Source organism: Pipistrellus kuhlii, unplaced genomic scaffold (assembly GCF_014108245.1).
Source record: "Pipistrellus kuhlii isolate mPipKuh1 unplaced genomic scaffold, mPipKuh1.p scaffold_m20_p_24, whole genome shotgun sequence".
NCBI classification, from domain to species: domain Eukaryota; kingdom Metazoa; phylum Chordata; class Mammalia; order Chiroptera; family Vespertilionidae; genus Pipistrellus; species Pipistrellus kuhlii.
This window is the reverse complement of record NW_023425523.1, coordinates 7,554,630-7,580,553: the sequence shown is the minus strand read 5'-3', so window position 1 is coordinate 7,580,553 and position 25,924 is coordinate 7,554,630. Positions and strand designations below refer to the sequence as shown.

Sequence of the window (25,924 nt, the reverse complement as noted above, 5' to 3'; positions counted from 1 at the left end):
TGGGGTGAGCGATAAGCGAATAACGTACCACACGAGCAAGGTGGAGGAAGACTGCTTTCCCTACCTGTCTCCGTCAGTACCACTTCTTCCCAGAGAAAGGCCTCCCTAGATTTGATCCTCACCCCCTCCTTCAAGTCTACATTGTCCAAGTCACACCAAAAAGAGCCTGAATGGGGATTAAACCACAAGCAGTTTTAATGGTCTGGTTTTCTCCTTCCCATCTCCCCCACTGTTAGTATTATTACTACAAGAATAAAGGATTCCTGAGAGCCTGTCCCCCTCCTCTCCCTGGGCCCCCATGACAGGACTCATCCCTAGCAGCCCCCCTGCATTTCTGGGAGTGGGGGAAAACAAGTGAAAGGCACTGTGGGGGTGGGGGCTTGAGTGCCAGGGAATCTAAGGGGTAGTGCTAGGGCAGGGCAGGGCCGGGCCGGGCCGGAAGCCCGCCTGAGGGGCTGTGGAGTGTGACTGCCGGCTGGTCCCTTGGACCTGTCTAGCAGGCCTGGAAGTCCGTCCTCCCATCCGCGGGCTGCAGCAGGCGCACAATTAGTGTTGGGCTAAGAGAGGAGGAATGGAGAGCCCGCTCTACTAGGACCCAAGGGCCAAACCCACAGTGGGGACTGCAAACAACTATAATGCTCAAGTCTGTTGTCTCTGGGGACTAGGGGGCGAGGAGTGGAACGAAATGTGAATGTAAGGAACCCCCAGCCTGTGGAGCAGCAGTGACCCGGGCTCCTGGGGAAGAGGAGGGGCCAGTCAGTCCAGGTCTGGGGCTAGTTGTCCCCACTGACTCCTTGCCGAGCCCTGATGAACGCCATGCCGTGTGTGCGGAAATGGGTCTTGAGGTTGAGAGGGCTGTCACAATTCTTGCCACAGACTTTACAGGTCAGTGGACCTGCAGCAGCAGGCAAGGGTGAATCTGCACCGTCCGGGTCAGACCTCAGTAGAGCGGGCGCCTCTTCCTCCCCATCCCCCACACCCAGGGCACTGGCGCTACCCACAGCCCGTTTCTTCTTGTGGCTGATGAAGCGGTGCCGGCTCAGGGAGCCAGGGGAGGCAAAGCATAAGCCACAGTCGAGGCACTGCTGGGTCCCACCATCAACCCTCAGCCCCACCACGAGGCTCTGCTCCACGGGGCCCCCGCTCCGGAAGCGCAGGGGGCCTCCCGACCCGGGCCCACCCAGCCCGGGGGACTTGGCCGGAGGTGTTGTGCTGTCAGGCTCCTCACTGCAAGAGTCAGAGGACTGCCGACGTTTCCGTCCCGGCCCCTGGAGAAGATAGTGAAGAGCTGGGCCTCCCCGTCACCCCGTGACCCTGGCTCCCCCACCTCGCTTGCGAGGCCAGTCTGTAACCGCAGTTCCCACCACTCCACCCCGCAGGGGGCTTACCTGGGCTCTGGCCCCGGGGCCCCGGACCACCACGCTCCCCCGGCCAGGAGACTGGTCCCCGAGCGGCAGGCCGTGCCGGACCTGGACGTGCTTCTCCAGGATGAGGCGGCTGCTGAAGGTGCGTTTTCCTTCTGTGCAATACCTGGAGGGGGAGGCGCGGTGGGTGCCGAGGCCCGAAGACCGAGGCCAGTGGCTCCAGAGGACGACGACTACTAGCGCGTCAACCCTTCGTCCACTCGCACAAGAGGCAGGAGGGACGGGGAAGGGGTGGGGAGTGGGAGGGGTCACCGCGGGCAGAAACAGGAAGGGGGCAAGAAGAAAAGGGTTACCTGCATGGGTAAACTCGCTTGATACCCTCATGATTGACCCTGACGTGGCGCCTCAGGCTGGGCGCGGAACAGAAGGATCGCTCACACAGGCGACAGGGAAACTTTTTCACTGACTAGGAGAGCAGGGAGGGGACCCTCAGAGCCAGGCTTGCAGGACCGAGCCCCACTGCCGGATAGGACAACCCCGAGGCTGCCCCTCCAGCCCACCTTGCTCACCTTGCCATGCTCCTTCTTCATGTGGGCCACATACTCATCCCGCTCCGGGAACCAGGAGTGACAAAGGCCACAGCTCCAGCCTGCAGAGCCCACACCGCCCCCCTTGGTGCCTGTGCTCTCCACATCGCGCCGGGGCTGTTTGGGTGGGCCAGCAGCCTCTGGGGAGCTGGGGAGGTCCTCTTCCGAAGAGGAAGACAGCTCCTCTACAGGGGGAGCTGCTCCTCCCGGAGACACAGCCAGCTCCTCAGACTCGGCTTTAGGGGACAGAGGAGTATCCCCGGCCCCTTTCCCAGCAGTCTCCTCTCCCGAGCGACCAGTCTGATGGGTGTTCTGTGAGGGAGACAAGGGGGACGGCAGCTGTGGGGGGGGGGGCATGGCTTTGCCACAATCCTCGTTTCCCCTCCCCGTCTTCCGGAAGGTTGTGTGGCCCTGGCACCAGGTCAACACAGCCGAGCACCCCACTCCAGCCCTCGACTCCGATACCTTGAGATGATCCAGCATGGTCCTTTTTTGGGCAAAAAGCAGAGGACAAGACGGGCACTTGAAGACACTGACGCGCTGCGGCAGCAAGTGCTGGTCGAAGTGTGAGGAGAGGAGGGGCTTGTGAGTGAAGACCGTGTCACACATGGCGCACTTGTAGATCATCCTGTGCAGGCGGAGAGGACAGTGCAGACACCTGCCCCTCAGGCCCAAACCCTCTGGCCCGCCCCTCGTCGCCCCATCCCAGGTCTCACTTGGCCTGCTGCGTGGGGAAGCTGGGGTGCTGGGTGTAGAGGTGGGCGTGGGCGCTGGGTCCAGACTTGAAGGCCATGGGGCAGATGGGGCACTTGTGGAAAACCTCGCAGTGCGACGTCTGGATGTGCGACTTGATGGAGTTCGCGCCCCCGAACACCACCGCACAGCTGGGGCACCTTCAGGGAGGAATGGGAGGCACGGTGGTGAGGGCTGTCTCCATCCCCTGCCCCCCCCCACACACACACTCATCCTCAAGGACTGGGTGGACTCAGCTCATCGGAGGTGAAGCCTGAGCAAGGTGAGGGCAGGAGGGGGCTGCAGAGACAACGCCCAGGGGAGCCCACTGAGCAGAGCTGGAGCTGCAGAGGTGCCCTGCTGTCTGCCAGGACACCAGGCTGCGGGACTAAGCAGGAAAGATGGGGCTCTCAGGAGGCATCTGAAAGGCTGGTGCGGGGAACCATGAGGCCAGCAAGGGCACGTGGGAGTGTGGAGACATCGGGGAAGGAGAGGCACCTGTATCCCACACGGCGAGAGAAGTGCAGGCAGGCCTCCCGGAGGTGCGTCTGGAAATTCGCCTGCAGGAAGTTGCCCCCGCACTCGGGGCAGACGTGGGGGGGTCGGTTCTTGTGCATGCGCTGGTGGGCGCTGAAGCTGCAGCGATTGGGGAGCATCATGGGGCAGGTTGGGCACACCTGTCAAAAGGGGGAAACAAGGTGAGTCCGGGAGGAGCGGCTTGTCCCCCATTACCTTCTCCTGACCAAGCCCCTCGCACCTCCCCAGGCGCCAGCCCCCGGCCTCCCCTTCCCCAGGAAGGGCAGGGAAAGGCACTCACATTGCTGGCGGCCCCAGGGGCGGGGGGCCCAAGCTGCTGGAAGTGGGCAGCCATGCCCGCCTTGTCCCGGCACAGCTCCTTGCACTCCAGGCAGCGAAAGCACGTGTAAGTAGAGGTGGCAGGGGCGGCGGCAGGCGGCTCGGCGGAGAGGGGCAGCACAGGAGCCTCAGCAGCAACCGTAGAAATGGCAAAGGTGGCGATGGCCCCGTCGCCCTTGCCCAAGGCAGACAGGACGGAAGGTCCGAGGCCCGGGGGGACGGCCAGCAGGGGCGTGATGTCCGGCTGCCCCACCATCTGGTCCAGGGCCACGGGCCTCATGACCAGGTGCGAGCACTGCATGACCAGCCCCTTGTCCTTGTGCTCGCGGGCGTGCAGCAGCAGGCTGCACTTGTTGAAGAAGACCAGGCGGCGCGCGCAGTGGTTGCAGGTGACCTCGATGCGCATGCTCCGGCGGTCGTAGTGCCGGGCCAGGCTCTTCTCCAGCGAGAAGGCGTCCCCGCACTCCAGGCAGCGGTAGCCGGAGGGCGGCAGGGCCAGCCCGGCCTCCGCGGGCGGGCTCAGGTTCGGCCGGTAGGCGGGCAGCAGGTTCTTGGCGTTGAGGATCTTGTTGAAGGCCTCCACCAGGCTGGACTGCGTCCGTGAGATCACCGTGCCGCCCCCCGCGCCCGGCACAGGGGCTGGCTTGGAAGGCTGCACTATCACCACGGAGGCCCCGTTCACCTTCTGTCCCGCTATGCCCAGCCCGATGCGCCCCTCGACCTTGGGCAGGGCTTGGGGCACCAGCCCCAGCACATTCTTAGCAATTGTCTTCGGGCTGGCGGTGCCCCCGGGCAGGACCACCGCTTTGCGGGCCACGCTGGCCGCCATCAGCATGGCGGTACTGGCGTTCTGGAAGGTGGCCACAGGCAGCACAGTGCCCTTTAGCCTTGTGCCGTCGCCCAACTGGACGTTCACCACTTTGGGACTCTCAGGAGTCAGGACTGCAGAGGTCAGCTTCAGGAGGTTAGCCTCAGCCAGAAAGGTGCCCTCGGGCAAGGGCGCAGGGGGCCCAGGGTCCGAGGGGACCCGGGTCACAGTCCTCGTGACATTCCCACAGGACGTCTTCACGGTCTTGATCCGCACCTTGAGGGGCCGGGAAGAGCCGGAGGAGGCAGGGGAGTCATTGCTGTCCTCGTCAGCAGCCTCCGCTCCGCTGGAAGGGCTCTGGGGACTTTCTGGGGGAGACTTGACCACTGGCCCCGGGTCCTCCTCTTCTTCCTTCAGGGGCTGGCAGCTGGGCACTTTGGGGGAGGCAGGAGGGCTCTGATGGCCTGGAGACTGCTTGAAGAAGGGCACCCCAGCAAGCTGGGGAGGGGAGGGGCTGGCAGGGATGCCCACGGCCTCGGAGCCCGAGCTGAGCCGGGCTATGGCCTGGGGGTGAAGGGGACTGCCGCTGTCCTGCTTGAGGGCGCCCAGCTCCTGCTTGAGGGCGCCCAGCTCCTGCTTGAGGGTGCCCAGCTCCTGCTTGAGGGTGCCCAGCAGTGGGGGAGAACTGGGGGGCAGGAGGGCGGGGCCGTTCTCCGCGGCCAGCTCAAAGGGAGAGGGGAAAGGAGGCGGGGTCATGGTCCCTTCTCTCAGGGGGGAGGGCACCGAGGAAGGCAGGGGATCAGGGTGCTCTCCTGGCTCAGGCTCAAAATGAGCAAAGAAGTCCAAAGGTGCTTTGCCTTCTATGGCTCTTGCTTTCCAGGAGCCGTCCCTGGGAGGAGTTGGAGAGTGGGGGTTTCCCCCAAAACCATTCTGCAGCAGATGAGGCCCCACAGGTTCCTCCTTAATCGTGACCCCAAGCCGGGCCCCTTCCCCTCCTGAGCTTCCAGCCAGGGGCTCGGGCTGCTCAGGGCACACGGTGTTCTTGACAATGACGCTGACTACCGAGGTGTCCCCCGACGACAGAGCATGCTCAGAGTCCTGGGTGGAAACCCCAGAGCCATCCCGAGTAGCTGCTGCTGTCCCTTCTCCAGATTCACCCTCGACACCGGGTTCTAGCTTCACTGAGATTCCCGGCCCCTCGTTTTCCTCTGGCCCAGAGTGGATGGCTTCATTTGCATCAATGTCGGGGATGTCGAAGGCAGCAAGGAGGTCGTCAAAATCAGGGGTTTTCATGTCTCCCATGGCGGCCAGTCCCGGACCTGCTGAGAACAGGAAGAGGGAGAAACTGCAATCTCTGGAAGCACAAACCCTGGGCCTCCTTCCTCAGGGTCTCCGCAGTTCTCTCCTCTCGGAAAGCCCCACACTGACCTAGGCCCACCTCCATCACAGTGCAAACCCCAGAGAGATGGTAGAGGCGCTTGGTTTGCCAAACCCTAAAACAGGAAGGAAGGCGGCGTGCAGATCCCTTAGAAGACACCAAGATCCAGAGGAAGCGGAGGAAAAGACTTCTCAGAAACACGTATACAAGGTGAGAGGGACAGAGGCGGAGGGATTCAGTGTGTATCTTGGGTGAAACCACTTAAGCCCCTCCTGTGTCCAGCCCAGAGTCAACCACTCAGAACTACTATGAAGGAGGAGGACAGACACAATGCTCTAGGTTCAAGAGCTCATTCGTGGCAGCATGGTATCCATTCATATTCTTATTTCTTTTTCTTTTTTTAAGTACAGTTTTATTTTTAGAGAGGGAGGGAGAGAGAGAACCATTAATTGGCTGCTTCCTGCAGGCCCCCCAATGGGGACTGAGCCTGCAATCCAGGCCTGTGCCCAGACTGGGAATCAAACCATATGACCTCCTGGTTCATAGGTTGATGCTCAACCACTGAGCCATGCCAGCCGGGCTCCATTCACATTCTTCACGGATCTTCTGAGGGTTTACAGAGATCCGGAAAACCACGTCACGAGACACAAGACATGATTCTCACTCCAGCTTTATCAACAGCCTGCTGGAGATGAGCAAGTTACTCCACTGCCTTACTTTTGTCATTTGAATGAAGGAGGAGGCAAGTAACCCACATATCATAGGATTATCCTGAGCATGACATGAAATTGTAAACATGACCGAATCCAGAATACAATTTATTATGACAGGGCAAACAAGGCCACATCAGGTGGTGGCAGGGCTGGGCTGGGGTCAGAGACGAGAGGCAGGGATGATTACAAGATCGAGTCTGAGGCACCTGGGGTCATCACTGGCACCTGGAGACCCAGCTCGGTTAACAGAGAAGCGGACTCAGTGTAATCACCCAAGAAACCAAGAGAGAACGAGCCACAGGAAGAGAAAGACAAAGAGAAAAGACAGGGGAAAACCGAGAGGAGCCTGGTCACAAGGGCCTCCTCCGTCACAAACACCTGGTGCTCCCTCACCTACCCCGCCCCTCCCACCTCCCCATCTTGCTCTCTCAGGGCTAAAACTCTAGGGTACGAGCTTATTCAGCACAGCTGCCGCCTGGGGAAAAGCCAGCCCCCCTCAGCCCTACCCTGGCTGCTCCGAGTTCCTCCCCCATTTAATTTTCCTTTGGCAACGGTAGCCCAGGAAGTCTCACCCAACCCCAACCTTGCCCAGGACAAAAAATCAAAACAAAATCAAATCCCATAAGACGCGTGTCCCTGAAACAACCAGAAGGCCAGCCTGGAGCCTGAGGGGGCCCCCAGGCCTACTCCCCTACCAGCCTCTCCCACAAGTGCACCTCCATCTCCGAAGCAGCAACGGAAGCACATCCCCTCCCTGCCCAATTCTCTCACCTCTTTCTAGCCTTAGACTGTAACTGGAGATAGTCCCAGCAGGTGGCAGGTGGCATTGCTGGGACCAAGGTGGGGGTAGGGGGTGAGGGTACCAATTAGAGGGAGGAAGAAAGGGGGTCCTCCCCTCACCCCCACCCCCACGCCCAATTCTGCAGGCTCTGGGTTTGAACAAAGCCCTCCACCTCCTGCCTCGGGCCCCGATGCTAGGCCCTCCTCTGCCCGGCTCTCCCTCTCCTGACCTGGGGAGGCCCGAGCTGCATCTCGCGCGGCTGGCGGAGCCCAGATCAATGGGGAGGGGCTGGGAGAAAACATCTGCAAACTCGCCTCCTCCAAGCAACCACCCCTTTGGCGTGGCGTCCAAGGGCCTTGGAGGCCGACCGAGAGCCAGGAGCAGACACAGACCACGCAGAGGAGCTCAAGGCCAAAGAGGCTCCCCCCACCTCCCTGCCCAGGCCTTTCTGCGGCGGCTGCGCCCAGTCTCTTGGGCTCCGCCCCCGCCTCCCGCCCCCCCCCCCCCCCCTTCCCTCGGTTCTTCCCCAAAAGCCAAAGGAAAGGGCTTAGCAGGAAGAGGGGGAACTGGTCCCGGGTGGGTGGGGGCCCGCAGCGCAGAGGGCGAGGGGCTGGCGGCCGGGGGCGATTAGGCTGCGGCCGCGCTGGGCAGCGGGCGGAATTAAGTCCCTGCCATCTGCCGGGGGCCGGCGCCCGGGGCGCGTCCGTCGCTGCGAGGGAAGGGGCGGGGTGTGCACTGGAGGAGCCAGAGGGGAAACTGAGGCTCGCGCCGGCCCTCCGGTAGCCGCCGCCGCACAGCACCCCGGGGCCCGGGGCTCCCGAGGGGCTTAAGGCGCGGAAACCGAGCGGTGGGCACGGCACAGTGGGTCCCAGCTCCTACCGGCGCCCCTCGCTGCCCGGCGCCCCGCAGCCTCCCCCCCAGGCTCCCCGAGACCCGAGGGCGCGGGAGGCGCGCGGCAGCGGCCGGGGCGCGAGCCCGAGTCCCGCCCGCCCGGGCCCGGACGCTGCCCCGCGCCCAGCGGGGTGCAGGCTCGGCTCCGGCCTGCGGGTCCCCCGCCCCCACCCTCGGACGCGGACACCATTTTAGGTCGCGACACCCCGCAGCCTCCAGCCCCCGGGCCTTGCGCGCTCCGGACGCGGCTCGGGCTGGGAGCCCCGGGTCCGGGAGACCCCGGCCCGCCCTCCGCGTTTACCCTGCGAGGGGCTGTGCCCATCCGCCCCGGGGAGGGGAGCGGGGTCCCGGCCTTCCCAGGAGCAGCCCCGGGGGGGACGCGCGGAGAGGGGGGTGGTTGACCAGGTGGGGGAGGGGCGGGGGCATTTACCCGCCCCCCGGGGGCGGAGCCAGGGGCGGATATTCACCCCCGGCGCGCTTACTTCGTTTGGCTCCCAGTGCGGGCCGAGCGCCGGCGGGCCCTCCCCTGCTCCGGCCGCCGCCGCCGCCACCGCCGCCGCAGCCCTCCCCGCCGCCGCCGCCGCTACTTCCTGCTTCTCTCCCGTTCGGCCTCCCCCTTCCTCAGCTCCCCCGGCGTTCCCGGTCCGGGCGGCCGGCTTTCGTACTCGCCATTGGCCAATCCCCTCGTCGTTCAGCGCCGCGCCCCGCCCAGCCCCGCACGGGGTTGGCCTTGGGTCCTGCCGCTCCGGACAAGCCCCGCACGGGCTTCCCAGCTTCATTGGGCAAGGCGCCTAGTCCTCCTGAAGCGCCTCTGGCCATTGGCTGGGCCGCCACCTGCCCCATCTGTGCATCTCAAAAGCGATTGGCCGCGCCGCCTGTCGTTTAGGAAGAAGCCGAGCCGATTCCCTGCTTTCCCTACCGGAGGCGGTGACTCTCCAGGTGCGTCCCCGCCCCCTCGCCTCCCCATTGGCCGCGATCCCGAAAGCCTGCAGTTCCCTGATACAATTTTCAGGAACTCTCAGCTGCGATGTGGGGAACACTTTGAGGGGAATCTCTTCGGCTCTGAAAGGACCCGGATGTGTAGGTCCGTTTGCGCTTTCTCAGGCTAAACTCCAACGTCAGTCATGCCATGCAGGAGAGAGAGAATGGGACGTCACCCAAAACATTACGTCATCTGGCTATGTTCCTGCGGTCTTCCTGTCTGAATCGCCATATGGACGGGTCCTCGCGCGGGCCAGTAGCTGGCTGCGTCACCCATCGCTCCCCGCAGTGCGGAGGGCTCTGGGCAGAGCAGGTGCTGGGGGCTGGAAGGAGCCCGCACCTGAAGCCTGGGACCGGGGTGCAGACCGGAAGTGGGGGAGCGGTGACGTGAGAGTGCTGGCGTGGCCTGGGCCCTTTCCAAAGGGATCTTAAAGCGGCGCACTGGTAGGCTTCCGAAACACGTGAAGGGGAGCAGGGAGAGAGTACACACACACACACACACACACACACACACACACAGTGTCCCCAACGTATACACGATGATTATAAAGGTAGTGTTTATTAAAATACATTTCATTTCCAAAATTGAGCTAACAGCTGTTACAGTGCATCATTTTTGGGGGACTCCCTGAATTACGTATTTGTGTGTGTGTGTGTAAATACATACAAATATACCCATTTCCCATTTAAGATCTCTTTTCCCTCCCCCCCCCCCCCCCCCCCCCGCAAGGATGAAGGTGGAGTCCAGGCCGATTTTCCCGCGCTTTGCTGCCCCGCCCCCTAGAGGCGGGAGAAGGAAGAGATGCTTGGAACAAGAGTTGCCTGATGCTGTAATCACTCACCAGCAGAATTCATCTGCTAGCCCAGGTGCCACCTCGCGCACACCGCAGCTGGCCGGTGAGCCTGGGTAGACGGTGTGCACACAGCCGCCGGCAACCTGGGCGTGGCTATTCCTATGGTTCTGTGCTGGCCGCCGTTGCCCAGTGGATTGAGGGTCCTCCCATGCACCTTCGTTTCCGGTGAGGGTGCATGCCCAGGTTGTGGGCTCTGTCCCCAGTGAATTTACCAACTTATATGGGTTGACAACGATGATAGGGACCTTCATTACTGGATATTTATGCCCTTTTCTGTCTCGTAAAGTCTTTCTTTACGATGAGGGGTACTACATGTTCTTTTCTCCTTGAGGACTCAGCTCAGACTCCAAAACAACAGAAAAATTCTATTTCAACATCCTGTTACACCTTATGAAGTAGAGGTAACTGAGACTTCAGGAAGTAAGGAGCTTCTAGTTAAATATGGACATCAACATGACAGTTAAGAAATAAAAAAAAGCATTTTACTGTACAAAACAAATACAAAATTAAATTATGCACGAGAAAATGATGCAGTCAAGAGACATGGTAACCATGAGATGTATGAGGCTGCTGCTGGTGTAATATGTCAGTTTTACAGCAATTTTTTTAACATTAAAAGTTTTTTTTTAAATATTTTTTTAATTGATTTCAGAGAGGGAGAGGGAGATAGAAAAATCAATGATGAGAATCATTGATCAGCTGCTCAACCCCACTGGGGATCAAGTCCACAACCTGAGCATGTGCCCCTGATCAGAATCAAACCCGGGAGCCTTCAGTCTGCAGGCCAATGCTCTATCCACTAAGCCAAACCAGCTAGGGCGCAAGCATTTTTTTGTAAATAGAAATAATACATTCTAAAATAACAAAAGTACAGTGTAATGTACTTATTAAATTTATTTTGGAAGAACATTTAAATACCTAAACCAGTAATAGTTGTTTATTACTAAGTATTATGTATTTAATTATGTGATATACTCTTATATGACTGGCAGTGCAGTAAGCTTGTTTACACCAGCATCACCACAAACACGTAAGTCACTGCACTGCATGACAATGACTGCAACATCAGAGGCCTTTGGAGCTTTCCAGCTCCTTTACCATCTTAAGGGACTGCTACGGCATAGGTGGTGTGTCATGGACAGAAATGAAACGTCATTATATGGTCCGTGACTATACACAGGCTTCTTCGCAGTACTGCTGCAAAGTACAGGGAGAGTAAGGCCAGGGGTCTATGGACCAGTGGTTATTTGACTTCAGCAGGGAGCATTTCTTAAGATGGACAGGATCCAGGGTGTAGTTGCACATATAAGAGAATGAGCTGTGACGATGATCTGTACACTGGAAGAGGCCGAGGCAGTGGCTGAGTCACCCTCAAGAACGCTGAAGTCACCCAGCTGGCATGCAGAGGACCAGAAGACTGGGACACAGGTCCTGTCGTTACTTGATGGGCAGGATCTGCTAGAACATGATTTTGCTCGGGGAACCACACCCAGGCCTAGGAAAGCTGGTGACCGTTCCCTTCATAACCAACAGCTAAGAAAGATTCCCAAGCCCTAGAAGGGCTGCTTCTTTCAAGAAATATTTGATTAGTCTCCCCCTAAACTTAGACACAAGTATAGTGTCCAAATGGGATCATCCACACAATGTAAGCACAAAGTAATTTCTCTAGCTTCATTTTGTGGAACCTTGTTTATGTTCAGGCTTTAAGGCTGACTGTGGGATACTGGAAAAGAAATTCATGGAACCTTGGCCCAGGCAGAATAGCTCAGATCACTGGGGGAAGAGATTTCACAATAAACGGTGATATAACATGATTTTCCATATTTAAAAATTGAAATTAGATCTGTATCTCAATGTACACAAAAATCGAATTTAGATGGAATAAATTTTATGTGAAAGTGAGAGATACTAGAAACAATATACACTGAGCTGCCAGATTATGATGATTTCTGAGCACATAATAATTTGGCCTCTCAGGATATATCCTATATAATAAAAGGCTAACATGTAAATTGTCCCCTCGACCAGGAGTTTGACCAACAGGCAGGCCGGCTAATCACCCATATCCCCTCCCCTCGGATGCACGAATTCATGCTCCGGGCCTCTAAAATACATACACATGCGTTCAGAGATCATAATAATCTGGCCACTCGGTGTATATTGGTCTCTGCCCCTGGTTCCTGGCACAGAACTCCTAAAACCTTTTTCCTAAGTGATAAGAATGCTAGGATGTCCTGGTTGGGTATCTCAGTTGGCTAGAGTGTCACCCTGACACACCAAGGTTGTGGGTTTGTTCCCTGGTCAGGGCACATTTAAGCAGCAGCCAATGAATGCATACATAAATGGGACAGCCCTGGCCAGTGTGTTCAGTAGTCAGAGCACCAGCCCACATACCAAAGGATCTCGGGTTTGATTCCCAATCAAGGACACATACCTAGGTTGCAGGTTTGATCCCTGACCCTCATGGGGGCGTGTGCAGGCGGCAATCAATCAAGCTCTCTCTCTCTCCCTCTCCCTCCATCCCTCCCACTCTTTCTGAAAAGCAATGAAAAAAATAATCCTCTGGTGAGTATTAACTAAATAAATTAAATAAATAAAGGACAACTTTTAAAAGTGGAAAGATGCCCTGGCCGATGTGGATCAGTTGGTTGGTATATTACACCATTCACCAAAAGGTGGCGGGTTTGATTCCTGCTCAGTGCACACACCCAGGTTTCAGGTTTGACCCCTAGTTGGGGTGCATGCAGGAGGCAGCCAATGGATGTTTCTCTTTCACATCCATGTTTCTTTCTCTCTCTCTCTTTCCCTCTTCCTATCTCTCTCTCTAAAAACAAAACAAAACAACAAAAAAACAATTAAATGTATTTTGAAGAGTGAAAGGAGATGTCATAGACAGGGAGAACATACATATTTGCAACATAAATAACCAATAATGACTTAGTATCAAGAATGAAGCACTCCTTCAGAATATCAATATAAAAACAACCCAAAAGGAAAATGGACAAAAAAATATGGAGAGACATTTCACAAAAAATGGAAATACAAAAACTTATTCAGAAATATATGAAAAGATGATCAAGCTCAATCTCATTAGTCATCAGGGAAATCAGGGTAAGACCACAATGAGTTTTTTTATCCTCACTAGACGGGCAGAAAGGCAGACCTAACATCAGGTCTGGGAACACTGTGAACAGGAGTACTGTTCACCCAACCGCTCTGAAAAACAGCCGGCATTCCCTGGGAAGTGCCCTGAAGAAACTCTTGCACAGGTGCATCAGGACAGATGTAAAAACACCCCACTATAACCCCGCTGATAACAGAAAAATCACTGGCTGCAATGCAAATGTCCATCAGCAGGAAAATAAAGACTCCAGTCTATTAACAGAATGTAACACTCTACCACCATGAAAAATGAAGCAACAACTTTAATGAAACTCCAAACAAAACAGTTGTTAAAAGAGCAAGTCCCGCCGAAACCGGTTTGGCTCAGTGGATAGAGCGTCAGCCTGCGGACTGAAAGGTCTCGGGTTTGATTCCGGTCAAGGGCATGGACCTGAGTTGTGGGCACATCCCTAGTAGGGGGTGTACAAGAGGCAGCTGATCAATGATTCTCTCTCATCGATGTTTCTAAATCACTATCCCTCTCCTTTCCTCTCTGTAAAAAATAAAATATATTAAAAAAAAAAAAAAAAGAGCAAGTCCCAAAAGTCTTGCAGTATAAAAGTATTTTTTTATAAAGCTCAAAAGCAAGCAAAGCTGAACATATTCTGATCAGGAAGCTAGGTATATATGAGAAAACTGAAAGGAAAAAATAAAAATTCATGCTAATAGTTATCTTTGAGGAGGATGTGAAGAAGTGGGTTCAAGAAGGCATAGGGGCCCAGCTGGCATGGCTCAGTGGTTGAGTGTTGACAAATGAACCAGGAGCTCACAGTTCGATTTCCAGTCAAGGCACATGCCCGGGTTGCGGGCTCAATCCTGTATGGGGCATGCAGGAGGCAGCCCATCAATGATTCTCTCTCACATTGATGCTTCTATCTCTCGCTCCCTCTTCCTCTCTAAAATCAATAAAAAGTACAGTATATTTAAAAAAATAAAAGGCAGAGGGCCCTGGCCAGAGTGGCTCAGTTGGTTGTAGCGTCAGCCTGTGTATCTAAAAGTTGTGGGTTTAATTCCCCATCAGAGCATGTATGGAAGGCAACCAATCAATGTTCTCTCTCAAATCTGTTTCTCTTCCTTCCCTCTACGATCAAAAAGCATATCCTTGGGTCAGGACTTAAAAAAAGAAAAAAAGGCATAGGCACGTGGCAAGGAAATATTCTAGCTCTTAAATTTGAGTGGCTTCAGGGATGTTCAGTTTGTTCTTATGTCTCACAATTTATACCTTAGTATTTCATGTGTCAGATATTATTTATCTTTAATACAATAAAGTAGGGTGGGGGTAATTTGAATTCTGCATTCTATCTCATACCCTACAAAAACTTTCCTCTACATGTGATCCGAGGCTTCACAGACCCCTTTGTGAGTCCGGCCTGAAGGAGCCTGATCTTTGGTGCTGCCTGCTGCCTGCTTCTCCATCTCTGTCCGCCGCCTCTCACCCAACCAGTCCTGAGCTCCTCAGTGCGTCCAAAGTGCCTCTGCATCATCGGCACAAACTGCAAACATCCCCATGTTCCCCGAGGGCTCAAATGATACCTCCGGGACCTTTCCAGAGGCTGCAGGATTTTGGCCCTTCTTGCTGACTCCAGATGCCTTGCTTGCGCCACTGTGGGTACATAGCGGGCACGTCTAACGGCTCGTTTAGGCGCCAGCCCTGCCCTGGACTCAGAGTCCCCAAAGGCAGCACTGCTTTATGTTCACCTCTGTGGCCCTAGGGCCTCACACAGCGACTCTCAGCAAAGCTTCTCCTAATGCGAATCAAACAGTCCCAAGGCAGGAGAAGTGTGAGGATGGAGATGGGAATGGGAGACCTCATATTGAAGACACAGAGAACCCAACAGGGAAGGCGCTCCCTCATGCCGTATAGTCCTCTCTCACACTCAGAGAACCACTATTTGAAGCAAAAAAAAAAAAAAAAGTTGCCAAGCTTTATTTAGGTTGTAGTGATTAACATACCTAGTCCTATATCCCACCCCCCTGTGCAGCCCCGAGGAAACTCAGCTACCCTCCCCTCCAGTCTCATTTCTTGTCCTCCTCCTTCTTTTCCTTCTTGCCATCCTTGGTGGCCTGGGAGGCCAGCGAGCCCATGGCATTGCGAATGGCCTCATTGTTGGGGTCCACACCTGGAAGGTTCTCTAGGACACTCTGCAGGAATTCAGGGTCCTGCATCACGTCGTAATCATCCTCCTCCTGAAAAAGGGCAGTGTCAGCTTGGGGCGGGTGGTGGGGAGCACACTGCTGCCCGCGCCCCTCTCTCCACAGCCTGGGGGTGGCGGCCACCTTGGCCGCAGGCAGGAGGGAAGATTCAGGAAAGCACCCAGGATCTACATTAGGGGTGTCGAACTCAATCAGAGAAAGGGCCAAAATCTAAAATCCAGCCTAAATCGCGGGCTGAATGGTTTACTGAACAGTCATAAACTGTCATTGTGATGGAAACGCAGCGGAGTGCAGTGATGACAGCGCGGTGCGGGCCACATTGCAAGGCCTGGTGGGACGGATTTGGCCCGCGGGCCTTGTGTTTGACACATGTGATCTACATATAGTATGAACGCAGACACCTGCCACCGGCCAGACAGAGGAGAAACCTGAGAGAGCAATCACTTTTAGGTTTTTTTCCTGCGACCACACACCCATTCCTCCTTTTTCTCTTTCCTAGACCTTCGTTTCCTCTCCTGGGAAGGTAACATCCTAGAGAACGGTCCAGCCTGCTCCCACCAGCAGGGGAGGAAATTACAGAGAACTAGGACCCTTCTCCAACCCCGACCACTAGCATGCCTTAGCAAGGTTACCCACAAGAAATGTTTATCCGCCCTGACCGGTGTGGCTCAGTGGACAGAGCATTGGCCTGTGGACTGAGGTCCCAGGTTCAATTCCAGTCAAGGGCATGTGCCTTGGTTGCGGGCACATCCCCAGTAGGAGGTGGACAGGAGGCAGCTGATTGACGTTTCTCATCAATGTTTCTAGCTCTCTATCCCTCTCTCTTCCTCTTCTGTAAAAAATCAATAAAATATATTGGCGGGAGGTGGGGGGGTGATGTTGATCCATGTATTTGTTTCTGTGTGCTCCTCACAGAGCTCACCCTAAGCCCAGAAAGAGGAACTGTCCCAGGCCCAGAGACTGATGATCTGAGCGCGGGGGTGTTAAGCTGGATGAGCTCACCTTGGCGGGCTCAGATGTGTCCATGGCTGAACTGGCATCAAGTTCAGATGACTCTGCCTGGCCAAACTCTGAGGAAAAGAGGTCAGTCTGTTCAGTTCCATTTCCCACCCCAACCCCTCCGTCAGAAAACCGCCGCCGGGCCTGGCTCACCTGCGCCCTGCAGGGACATCTGCATGGCGTAGGCGATCTGCTCCTCCTCCGTCATGCTGCTGAGGTCAGGGAGCCCGGTGCGGCTGAACTCCTGCTGGCCGATGGTCATTTTCAGCAGGGCGTCGTCCGAGTCTGGGGGAGGAAGACAGAGCCGGATGGAACTGGTGCCATAGACCACACAGACCCACCCCAAAGCACTCCCTCAGCCCACATGTTCCCGTACTGCCCGGCCCCTCACTCCCATGGGGCACCCCGCAGTCCGAGACTTCACAGGCTCCACAGCTTTCACCTTCAGTCCCGGTCGGAGTGATCCCAGCCTCAGCAGCAGAAGCTGCGGCTGCCCGACGGGCCTCCTCCTCCTGCCGCTGCCGCTGCTCTTCCATAGAAACGCGAAGGGCCTGGCGAGGACAGGGCGATGTCAGATGTCCTCCCCTCCTCCCTCACTCATGGGGAAGTCAGCGGAGGGGCGGCAAAGGAGCACGAGGGACACCTTCTGGTTTATGCGTATGGAGAAGCCGGAGAGTGATACAGGAACAAGGGCTTGGGAGAGGCCTGGGGTGTGATCAGGAAAGGCGAACCAGAGTCTGACACTGTTGCCCTTAGAGATCAGACAGAATTAGGCAGCAGGGGGACAAAAGGGGGTCTGGGGAAATGAGCAGGAGTGTAGGACGGCCATCCCTACAGAATCTATGTGGTGTGCGGGTGTTAGTAGGAGGACCCCTGGGTTCTACCTGAGGTCAACGTTTGCTCACCAGGGCCAGCTCAGGATCGGCACTGGGATCCACTCCAAACTCAAAGTCACTGGCTCCAAGACCCAGCATGGCACCGCCTTCGCCAGCCAGAATCGGAGAGCTGATGAGGGCATCAGCAAGGCTGGGCCCAGGGGGCACTGTCACCAGATGAGAACCAGTTCCATCTTTGCCATTCAACGTGTTCACAAAGGCTGTCAGCTTTTCCGTGTTCACTTCCTGGGGAGGAAAGAACACGGAGACTCTCCTTGCTGTCCATCCCCTGCCTTCTCAGTCCTCCTCTGCAGCGGCTCTCCCACAGCACAGGCACCCTCTGGCCAAGACTCTTCTCAGGCTACAACCAAACCCAGTCAGTGCCCCCAGCTAGTCCTTACTCACCTCTTCCCCAAAATTGATAATGTCAACATTTACTTTCTCCTTCTTGAGGCGTTTTGCCAGTTTCACCAGCTGGGAAGAAGGGGAGACACATGAGGGGAGGTGACACACCTCACAAAGGCACACAGACCTCTGCTGACCTCCCCGCGGACCCGGTAGACACACTGAATCCTGCATTTCCGCCTTTCCCCTGGGGACGAGCCCACTGCCTCCGCCAGGCTCCGAAGGCTGAGAGGCCCGTTCCAAACACTGTCCACCCAATCCCCAGCGGCCACTCGGACTCACATCCTTCTCGTTGTCCTCCACGGGGCTCCCCACAAAGGCGATGATGCGCATCTTGTGATTCTTGCCCTGTCGGTGCTTCAAAGCCAACTTGTAAAGGAAGAGAAGTTCTCAGTCAGCCAGAGCAATCACCGAGCTGTCCTCTGTCACTCGGTCGTTGTTTTTCTTATGGTTCCTACGTCCTGCTCACACAGGTCTATACCCTTCCCTTCACTGTCCCATTCTTGTGACTCATCCCACCATATCCTTCCTCCTCCTTTCTCTAGACAAGCTCTCTTCCCCCGCTCTGGTTCTGGCTCATGCTCCCAGGGGAGAAATGAACAGCATTCGAGGCAGAACCTCAGAGCAAGGAGGAACCATCAGAGGGATCCAGGACTCACATGGGCCACTCGGATGCCAGTGCAGAAGGTGATCTTGCCCTTGGGTTGGACAGTATGAAGCTTGGATAGGATGCGGCCGGTGTCAGGGGTGAGTGTGGTCAGTACTTCACAGTCACTGGGATATGGGGAAAGCATTTCCATGATTTCAGGTCAAAACAAGTATCTCTAAACTATATTCGACCCATCTTTTCTTTAGAGAACTTGAAAATAACTGTAATCTCTATTTTTCAACATCTAAAAGTTGTCAATGCAAGGATACCAAGTTATAATTATATGAGATGTGGATGTTATCTTATTGTAGTACTCATTCACAGTACAGCTAACCCTTCAACAAGGAGCACAGTGAAAAAATCCATGTATAACTTCTGACTCCCTCAAAATGTAACTAATCCCTGAGTATCCATAGTGGGTTAGTTCCAGGACACTTCACAGATACCAATATCTGCAGATGCTCAAGTCCCTTATAAAAAATAGCGTAGAAATTTAATAAAGAAAAAAATAAGGGGGAAAAAATAGCATATAAGTCCTAGCTTGTTTGGCTCAGTGGGTAGAGCGTCAGCCTGCGGACTGAAGGGTCCCAGGTTCAATTCTGGTTAAGGGCACATGCCCAGGATGCAGGCTCGATCCCCAGTAGGGGGTGGGGGGGCGTGCAGGAGGCAGCCGATCAATGATTCTCTCTCATCACTGATATTTCTCTCTCTCTCTCACTCTCCCTTCCTCTCTAAAATCAATAAAATACATATATATATTTAAAAATAGCATAGAACAATGCATACAGTTGGCCCTCCTACCAAGATAAAAAAATACTGGTTTTAATCCACAACTGGCTGAGTCAGTGGATAAAAATCCTGGGGATACAAAGAGTATTTATTTTTTAAAAATCTGTATCTAAGTGGACCCAGGTAATGCAAATCCATATTGTTCAAGGGTCAACTATATATACACTTATCAAGTCATTATGTGGTATACTTTAACCGTATACAATGTTACACATCAATTATATCTCAATCAAACTGGGGGGAAAGCCAGTGCTTAGATGTGAAAATAAGTGGTTGATTTTGTAAAAACCTGTTCTCTCCCTTCCAGTGCCCCTCCTTCCTTCTCTCATGCTATCTTTCTGGCAGGGCTGAGACCCTCCCCAACTGCTGGATGCTACTATGATTCTCTCCCACCGTCTCCATTTCCCGACTCGTCTCCCAGCGAATAATATGCACCCTGGGGTAAGTGGTTACTCACTTGCAGATGATCAATTCCTAAAGCAAATCACTTGGGAGGTAACAGGGCTCTGACCCCAAATCGCTTTTCACGAACTTTAAAAGCACTGTGAAATTTTACCCCAGGAGACTGAGCTCCATAACTGTATTAAATCCAGGTTAATATTAAAACCCAGTTACTATTTATATTTATAAACTGTGAAGAAGGTAATCTAGGAAGATGATGAGCAAAAAAAGCCTCATGAAATCTACAAAAGGGCAGCAACCTGGATACCACAGCGGGTGACCTGTGGGAAACCCCCACCACCTGCCACCCCCTCCTCCGTCCACGCACTTGGCCAGGGTGATGAGGCCCACGTTGTTCTCGGGGTTGCTGCGCGTCTTGGAGTGGCAGACTATGTTGACAGCGTCCTGTTGGGCCTGCAGCCGCGTGGGTAAGAAGTCCCCATTCCGCATGTACTCGCTGTTGTCCACGCTATCGATTGGGCGTGAAGGAGAGAAAAGACATTGTACAGTGTCCCGGGCATCCTCTCCAGTTTCTGGGACCTCCACCTCCTGCCTCCTTCCTACCTCTCCTGTAAGAGGGACTGTGGGTGTAAGAGTAGCTCTCAGTCTCTGTGGAATTCAACGTACATGCCCCTGACCGGACTCGAACCTGGGACCCTTCAGTCCGCAGACCGACGCTCTACCACTGAGCCAAACCAGTTTCAGCCTCTGTGGAACTCAAAATCACCTCCAGCCTTTTCTTTTAATATATAGATGACCCGCTCGAACTCAAACTTACCGAGTCAACATGACCAAAGGAAGAAAAAAAATACTTAAATCTGTACTCCACAAGTGATTCTGATAAGCACCAAAGGTTGCAATCTACTGATAGATCACAACTGCCTTTTTATAAGGTGCGCCTAAGTGTTACTGAATATTGTCAAGGATGAATGTTCTAAGTCCGCCATTAAAATGGGAGTATTCCAAAGGTAAGAAATGAAGAAGGCAACTTAAAAATACTTATAAAATAACACACTTGGCAGCCCTGAGTGCAGGAAAATACAATGCAGTCCTCTGATTTGATGAGTAACACCTGGACTGAACTGCAAAAATGACATTTCATTAATTTGGAATGTCACCTCTTCTACCCCCACAACTTTTCATAATCTACCAGAACCCAGATCATATTAACTACAGCTCCAGCTTCCTAGAAACCAAAAGAAGGCAGATAAGGGAAGCAGTTATACAAGCCCCAGAACAGCATCAATTCTTCGAACGCTAACATAATCACCTGGCTGGAGTGGCTCAATGGTTGAGCATCAACCTATGAACCAGCAGATCACAGTTCGATTCCCAGTAGGGGCATATGCCTGGATTATGGGCTCCATCCCCAGTGTGGAGTGTGCAGGAGGCAGCTGATCAATGATTCTCATCATTGATGTTTCTCCCTCTCCCTCTCCCTTCCTCTCTGAAATCAATAAAATTAAAAATAAAAGAACTTTAACAATCAATGATCCCATCTGTGTTAATGAAGGAAGCCTTGTCCTAAATAAGACACCTCATTTCTATTGCTGAGCAAAATATGGACTAGTCAATTTTCTTTAGTATCCTTTGCCTAGTAATATATACAAACCAAAAATGATGAAGAGAGGTAATTAAGTAGCTACTAGAAGGTTAAGAGGAACAGAAATAAAGGGCAGTGTTCTTCAGACACAGGTTCAAGTCCCCATTCTGCTACTTGCTAATTCTGTGATCTTGAAGAAGTTACTTGATTTCACTAAGATCCACTTATTTCACGTGTAAAAAGGGTTTTATTGGCCCAGCATGGTGTAGCTCAGAGGTTGAGCATTGACCCAGGAACCAAGAGGTCACCAGTTCAATTCCTGGTCAGGACTACAGGCTTGATCCCCAGTGGGGGCTGTGCAGGAGGCAGCTAATTAGTGATTCTCTCTCATCATTGATGTTTCTATCTCTCTCCCTCTCAATTCCTCTCTAAAATCAATTTAAAAAATATATATATGTATATATTAAAATGGGTTTTATTGTACCAGCCCTATAGGACAATACCTAACAGTAAACATGAAACACAGACTCAATCTTATACTGGAAATTCAATCTATATAAAGGAAGTCAAGGGCTGACTCTACTGATCATGCATTGTTATTCCTTTTCCCCCAATGCACTGTTTCTGGTTATCCCCCAACAGGGAAGAAACTGCCTCTCTAGCTTAAAGTACAGTGATGAGTCCAAATATATATTTTTAAAAAACCCACAAAAAACAATGAAGGCTTTGAAGATCCTCCAGATGGAATAGTTACTAAATATAAGGATTGTGGGCAAGACCAACAAATGGATGAAACTGGAAGAAAGATGTCAGAATAAGAAAAGGGCGCTTGAGGGACAGAGAAGAACATGGCAGTAATTCTCACACCTGGCTCTGTATCAGAACCACTGGGAGGGTGATGGCCGTTGGGTGGTGTTAAAAACACAGATGCCTTAACATCTATCTAGCTATGTGTGCATTCCAAAAAATCACATGCTTAGTTTCTCCAATTTTGAACTTTATATGAATGGGATAATATATGTGCTTCTTGTGACTCCTTATGCCCAAGAGTATTTTTCCTCATCAAAAATCCATATCAAAATAGTATTATCCAGCTATTCCAAAAAGTCTTCATTAAAAAAAAAAAGAAAGAATACACATGCCTGGACTTCCCTGGCTGGGAGTCTGACTCAGCAGGTTGAGAGTAGAATCAAACAGTAGCAATTTTTAATAAACTGCTCCTGAGAATTCTGAGAAAGCAAAGCATGAGGCCCCCCCCCCCCCCCCACACACACACACAAAAGGAACAGGGGTGGCTCTCCTTATTCTGTGCCTGAGCTACTTCAATAGGCCACCAATAACCCAAATCTTTTCTCCGGTACCAAAGCGGGTCACCATTAAGTGCCACTGTGTGTACTTCCCTGCCTCCTCCATCCTCAGAACTTTCCCAACAGTCCCCTCTCAAAGGGTATAGGACAGAGTTCAATCACCCTCAGTTGGACATTTGCGGTCTCCTACCTGGGCCTGGCTACCTTTCACGCCTGGAGTATTTATATCTCAGCAGCTTTAGGCCCTGCCCCCTCTTCTTCCCAGCATTTATCTAAATTTCTTCAGGGTCCCTCTTTCTTAAGGACTCAAGTACCAGATAGAAACATCTTTACTTTTTTTTAAAAAAAATATATATTTTATTGATTTTTGTACAGAGAGGAAGGGAGAGAGATAGAGAGTTAGAAACATCAATGAGAGAGAGTCATCGGATCAGCTGCCTCTTGCACACCCCCTACTGGTACATGCCCTTGACCGGAATCGAACCCGGGGCCCTTCAGTCCCCAAGCCGACGCTCTATCCACTGAGCCAAACCGGTCCCGGCCATCTTTACTTTTTACATAGTGCTTTACCTTTTACAGAAAACCAGCGCCTACATTTTACCTAACTGTGCTCTATTATCTCCATTTTATAGATAGATTTACTACATTCTTAAGAACATGCAGCTTGTAAATAACAAAAAACAAAAAAAAAAACAGGCACAGGTTTTTGGATTCCACATGCTCCCGCCCAGAGCCTGCCAGATTTAGCAGACAAAAACACACAACTCCCAGCTAACTCTGAATTTCAGATAAACAGCCGATAACTTTTTGTTATAAGTATGTTCCGTGCAATATTTGGGACATACTTACATCCACTTTTTTTTTTTTTTTTTTTAAACACTGATTGTAGAGGGCCAAATGGGAAGATACCTGGATATTCTTTAGAATCTAAAGAATAGTATTAAAGTTTAGATTGTTGCTGAGTAGGCCGGATATTAGTGGAGTCATGTCAGCTGTACTCCCGCCCTGGGAGTGAGGAGATGTTCTTAGTTCCTGGCTTGTGTTTGTCCAGGAAGGAGTGGGTGGAACCTGGGCCCTCCTTGGCTTTTTGTTTTCCTGTGAAATCCCCTTGTTGGACTGGAGTATAAATAGATATGCTGCCTGGCTTAGGAGGTCCTCAGTCTGTCTCTCCAGCAGAGGAGGTCGGCGGCCCTCCCAGCTCCCAGCTTAAAATCTATCTCTGTGTCTTCTCTCTTTATTTCTAATATTCCTCAATCCCTGGCCACCTCCACTTAGAACCGGTTCATTCATCTCTCTTTCCGTGCGGGACACGGAAAAGGGAGATCCCCGCAATTGATAAGTATTATCGATCTGAAATTCTAATTTCATTGGGCATCCTATATTTTATCTGGCAATGCTAGCCTCTCCCCCCAAAGAAAACCCTGTCTCACCCAACTGACGATTTGTGCATGTTTATGTACTATTCTGCATTACATTCTATGCTCACACTTAGAAGAAACTCTTGAAACCTTGCAAAAAAGTGTGCCCTCGGCTTCTTACTTTTTTATTTTATTGATTTTTTACAGAGGAAGAGCGAGGGATTGAGGGTTAGAAACATCGATGAGAGAGAATCATCGATCAGGTGCCTCTTGCACCACCCCTACTGGGGATGTGCCCGCAACCAAGGTACATGCCCTTGACCGGAATGGAACCCGGGACCCTTCAGTCCGCAGGGCCGACGCTCTAGCCAGAGCCAAGCCGGTGTCGGCGTGCCCTCGGCTTCTAATCCAACTCAATCCATACTGGGACTGGCTCACCTTTACATGTTGGCTGCAGCACTAAGTGAGCTGCGTGACTGAGGGTAAATCACTCAAAATTGCTGAGACTGAGTATCCTCACCTGTAACTCAACGTGTTTGAGGTTTAAGTGAGATCAAGTCTGTTAAATCCTGGCACACAAAAAAAGAATCACTCTACAAACAGCATCCCTGAAGACGGCACGGGGGAAGGTCGCAGAGTTGGAGACGCGTGAACGGGCCGGGGAAGGGACCCAGAGCCTCTGCCAGGAGAAGGGGAGAGGGCAGAAGGCGATCGCGGCGAGTCTGAGCAGCAGGACTCTGACCAGACACAGACCGGGGGCTGGTCCAGAGACGACGACGCTGGGACAGAAAAAGGCGGCCAATGGCTCTCCGCGGGGTGAGGGTTTAGCTTGGGGTACCCAGGCCCGTGCTCCTTTCCGGGGCCCGGGGATGACTCAGGGAGTCGGTGAGTTCCTCCCCTCCCGGCCCGCGGTCGCGTCTCGCCCACCAGCCCCGCGCCCCTGCCCCCGGCCCCCCCAAGCCTGCACGCGCCCCGACCCCGCCCCGCCCCTCGCGAAGCCCCTCGGTTGTTACTCACCAAACCATAGTGCTTTCCAACACCATCTTGCCACCTTCCTCCCTCCCAGACCCGGTCTCCTGGACCTCCTAACACCGCCTCCTCCCATTGGCCCGGCACTCACAACCAATCCCAGGCCGCTGCTGGCCCGGCTGGTTCCGCCCCCACCCCGCGCTGCGTTCTGGGAGTTGTAGGCGCAGCCAAAATACAAGCGATCCGAGGGAGGCGGGGTGGCTGAAGTGACACAAAAAATGTTACCACCCCACCGTTCGAGTTCTCTGGTGGAGTTCCCTGCTGGAGGAGGGGATCTAAGAGAAGCTGTGGAGGAACCTTTTGAAAGTGCTCCAGCACCCATCATTTTCAAAAAGTGGTGGGGTCAGTTTTTTTTTTTTTTTTTTTTTTTTTTTTTTTTTTTTTGTTTTTAAGCATCCACTGTTTCCCATAGCACTTTGTTCATCTAACTATTAAATCCTTATCCCTATGAATTGCATTTATTTGTGATCTCTATCTCTCCCATTTTAAGGTAACTTTATTGCCCTAACTGGTTTGGCTCAAAAGATAGAGCATCAACCTGTGGACTGAAGGGTCCCAGGTTTGAATCTGGCCAAGGGCACATGCCTGGGTTGCAGGCTTGATCCCCCAGTGGGGTGAGTGCAGGAGGCAGCCAATCAATGATTCTCTGTCATCATTGATGTTTCTCTCTCACACTCCCTCTTCCTTCCTCTCTAAAGTCAATAAAATATATTTAAAGATATATACTCTACTGATTTTTTACAGAGAGGAATAGAGAATTAGAAACATCAATCAGTTGCCTCCTGCACACCCCCTACTGGGGCTGTGCCCACAACCAAGGTATATGCCCTTGACTGGAATTGAACCTGGCACTCCTCAGTCCCCAGACTGACACTCTATCCACTGAGCCAACCAGGTCAGGACTCTATCTCTCCCATTTTATTAGGTCATGAAACATGTCAATCATTGCAATCTCTGAGCCCAGTACAGTGCCTGACACATAGTAGGAGCCCAGAAAAAATCTGACAAATCAGTAATTTTAACAAGTCTCCCAAAGAATAGGAGACAAAACCAGTAAACCATTTTGATTTGTTAATCAAGAATAACATTTTTAAATGCTTTGGATTACTTTCCACTACTCACACACGTCTGGAAATCCCAGGTGTCTTTCTTGGAGGGAAGAGGGAAAGAAGGAAGGGACCAATCATGGCAACAGGACACCAAACTTGGAAGCAGGGGAGAGGAGTGTTGTAGATATTGCTTATATATTGGTAAAGTTTCAATGGATAT

General features: G+C 53.0%; 2 protein-coding genes across 5 annotated transcripts; both read right to left on the bottom strand.

Moving 5' to 3' along the window:
- Positions 1-171: 171 nt before the first annotated feature.
- On the bottom strand, positions 172-5,665 carry ZNF687 (zinc finger protein 687). Its single transcript, XM_036452901.2, has 8 exons — positions 3,501-5,665; positions 3,182-3,360; positions 2,668-2,844; positions 2,417-2,579; positions 1,934-2,263; positions 1,718-1,830; positions 1,389-1,530; positions 172-1,268 (listed from the first exon to the last, which is right to left on the bottom strand). The coding sequence occupies exons 1-8, from the start codon at positions 5,646-5,648 to the stop codon at positions 774-776; spliced, it is 3,747 nt and encodes a 1,248-aa protein (XP_036308794.1). The 5' UTR covers positions 5,649-5,665; the 3' UTR covers positions 172-773.
- Positions 5,666-14,997: 9,332 nt separating this feature from the next.
- PSMD4 (proteasome 26S subunit ubiquitin receptor, non-ATPase 4) lies at positions 14,998-24,780 on the bottom strand. 4 transcript variants are annotated; one of them, XM_036453036.2, is made up of 10 exons: positions 24,644-24,780; positions 19,747-19,887; positions 18,199-18,313; positions 17,822-17,908; positions 17,540-17,608; positions 17,165-17,380; positions 16,695-16,810; positions 16,413-16,546; positions 16,263-16,330; positions 14,998-15,293 (listed from the first exon to the last, which is right to left on the bottom strand). In XM_036453036.2, exons 1-10 carry the CDS (start codon positions 24,667-24,669, stop codon positions 15,123-15,125), a joined length of 1,143 nt encoding a protein of 380 aa, XP_036308929.1. In that variant the 5' UTR covers positions 24,670-24,780; the 3' UTR covers positions 14,998-15,122. The 4 variants fall into 4 exon arrangements, with proteins under 4 accessions (XP_036308929.1, XP_036308930.1, XP_036308931.1 ...); XM_036453037.2 differs by having other exon boundaries at positions 16,413-16,544; positions 16,702-16,810; XM_036453038.2 differs by lacking the exon at positions 24,644-24,780 and adding an exon at positions 24,065-24,114.
- Between the last annotated feature and the right edge of the window lie 1,144 nt (positions 24,781-25,924).

Excerpts from the sequence above, each read along its gene's own strand:
- PSMD4 (XM_036453036.2), bottom strand. The coding sequence starts at position 24,669 with ATGGTGTTGGAAAGCACTATGGTTTG. Across the intron at positions 17,909-18,198 it reads CTGGCATCCGAGTGGCCCAT|TTGGCTTTGAAGCACCGACA; the intron begins GTGAGTCCTGGA and ends TTCCTTTACAAG. Across the intron at positions 17,609-17,821 it reads TGGAGGACAACGAGAAGGAT|CTGGTGAAACTGGCAAAACG; the intron begins GTGAGTCCGAGT and ends CCTTCTTCCCAG.
- ZNF687 (XM_036452901.2), bottom strand. The coding sequence starts at position 5,648 with ATGGGAGACATGAAAACCCCTGATTTTGACGACCTCCTTGCTGCCTTC. Across the intron at positions 2,845-3,181 it reads TCTCGCCGTGTGGGATACAG|GTGCCCCAGCTGTGCGGTGG; the intron begins GTGCCTCTCCTT and ends TCCTCCCTGAAG. Across the intron at positions 1,269-1,388 it reads GCCCCGGGGCCAGAGCCCAG|GGGCCGGGACGGAAACGTCG; the intron begins GTAAGCCCCCTG and ends TATCTTCTCCAG.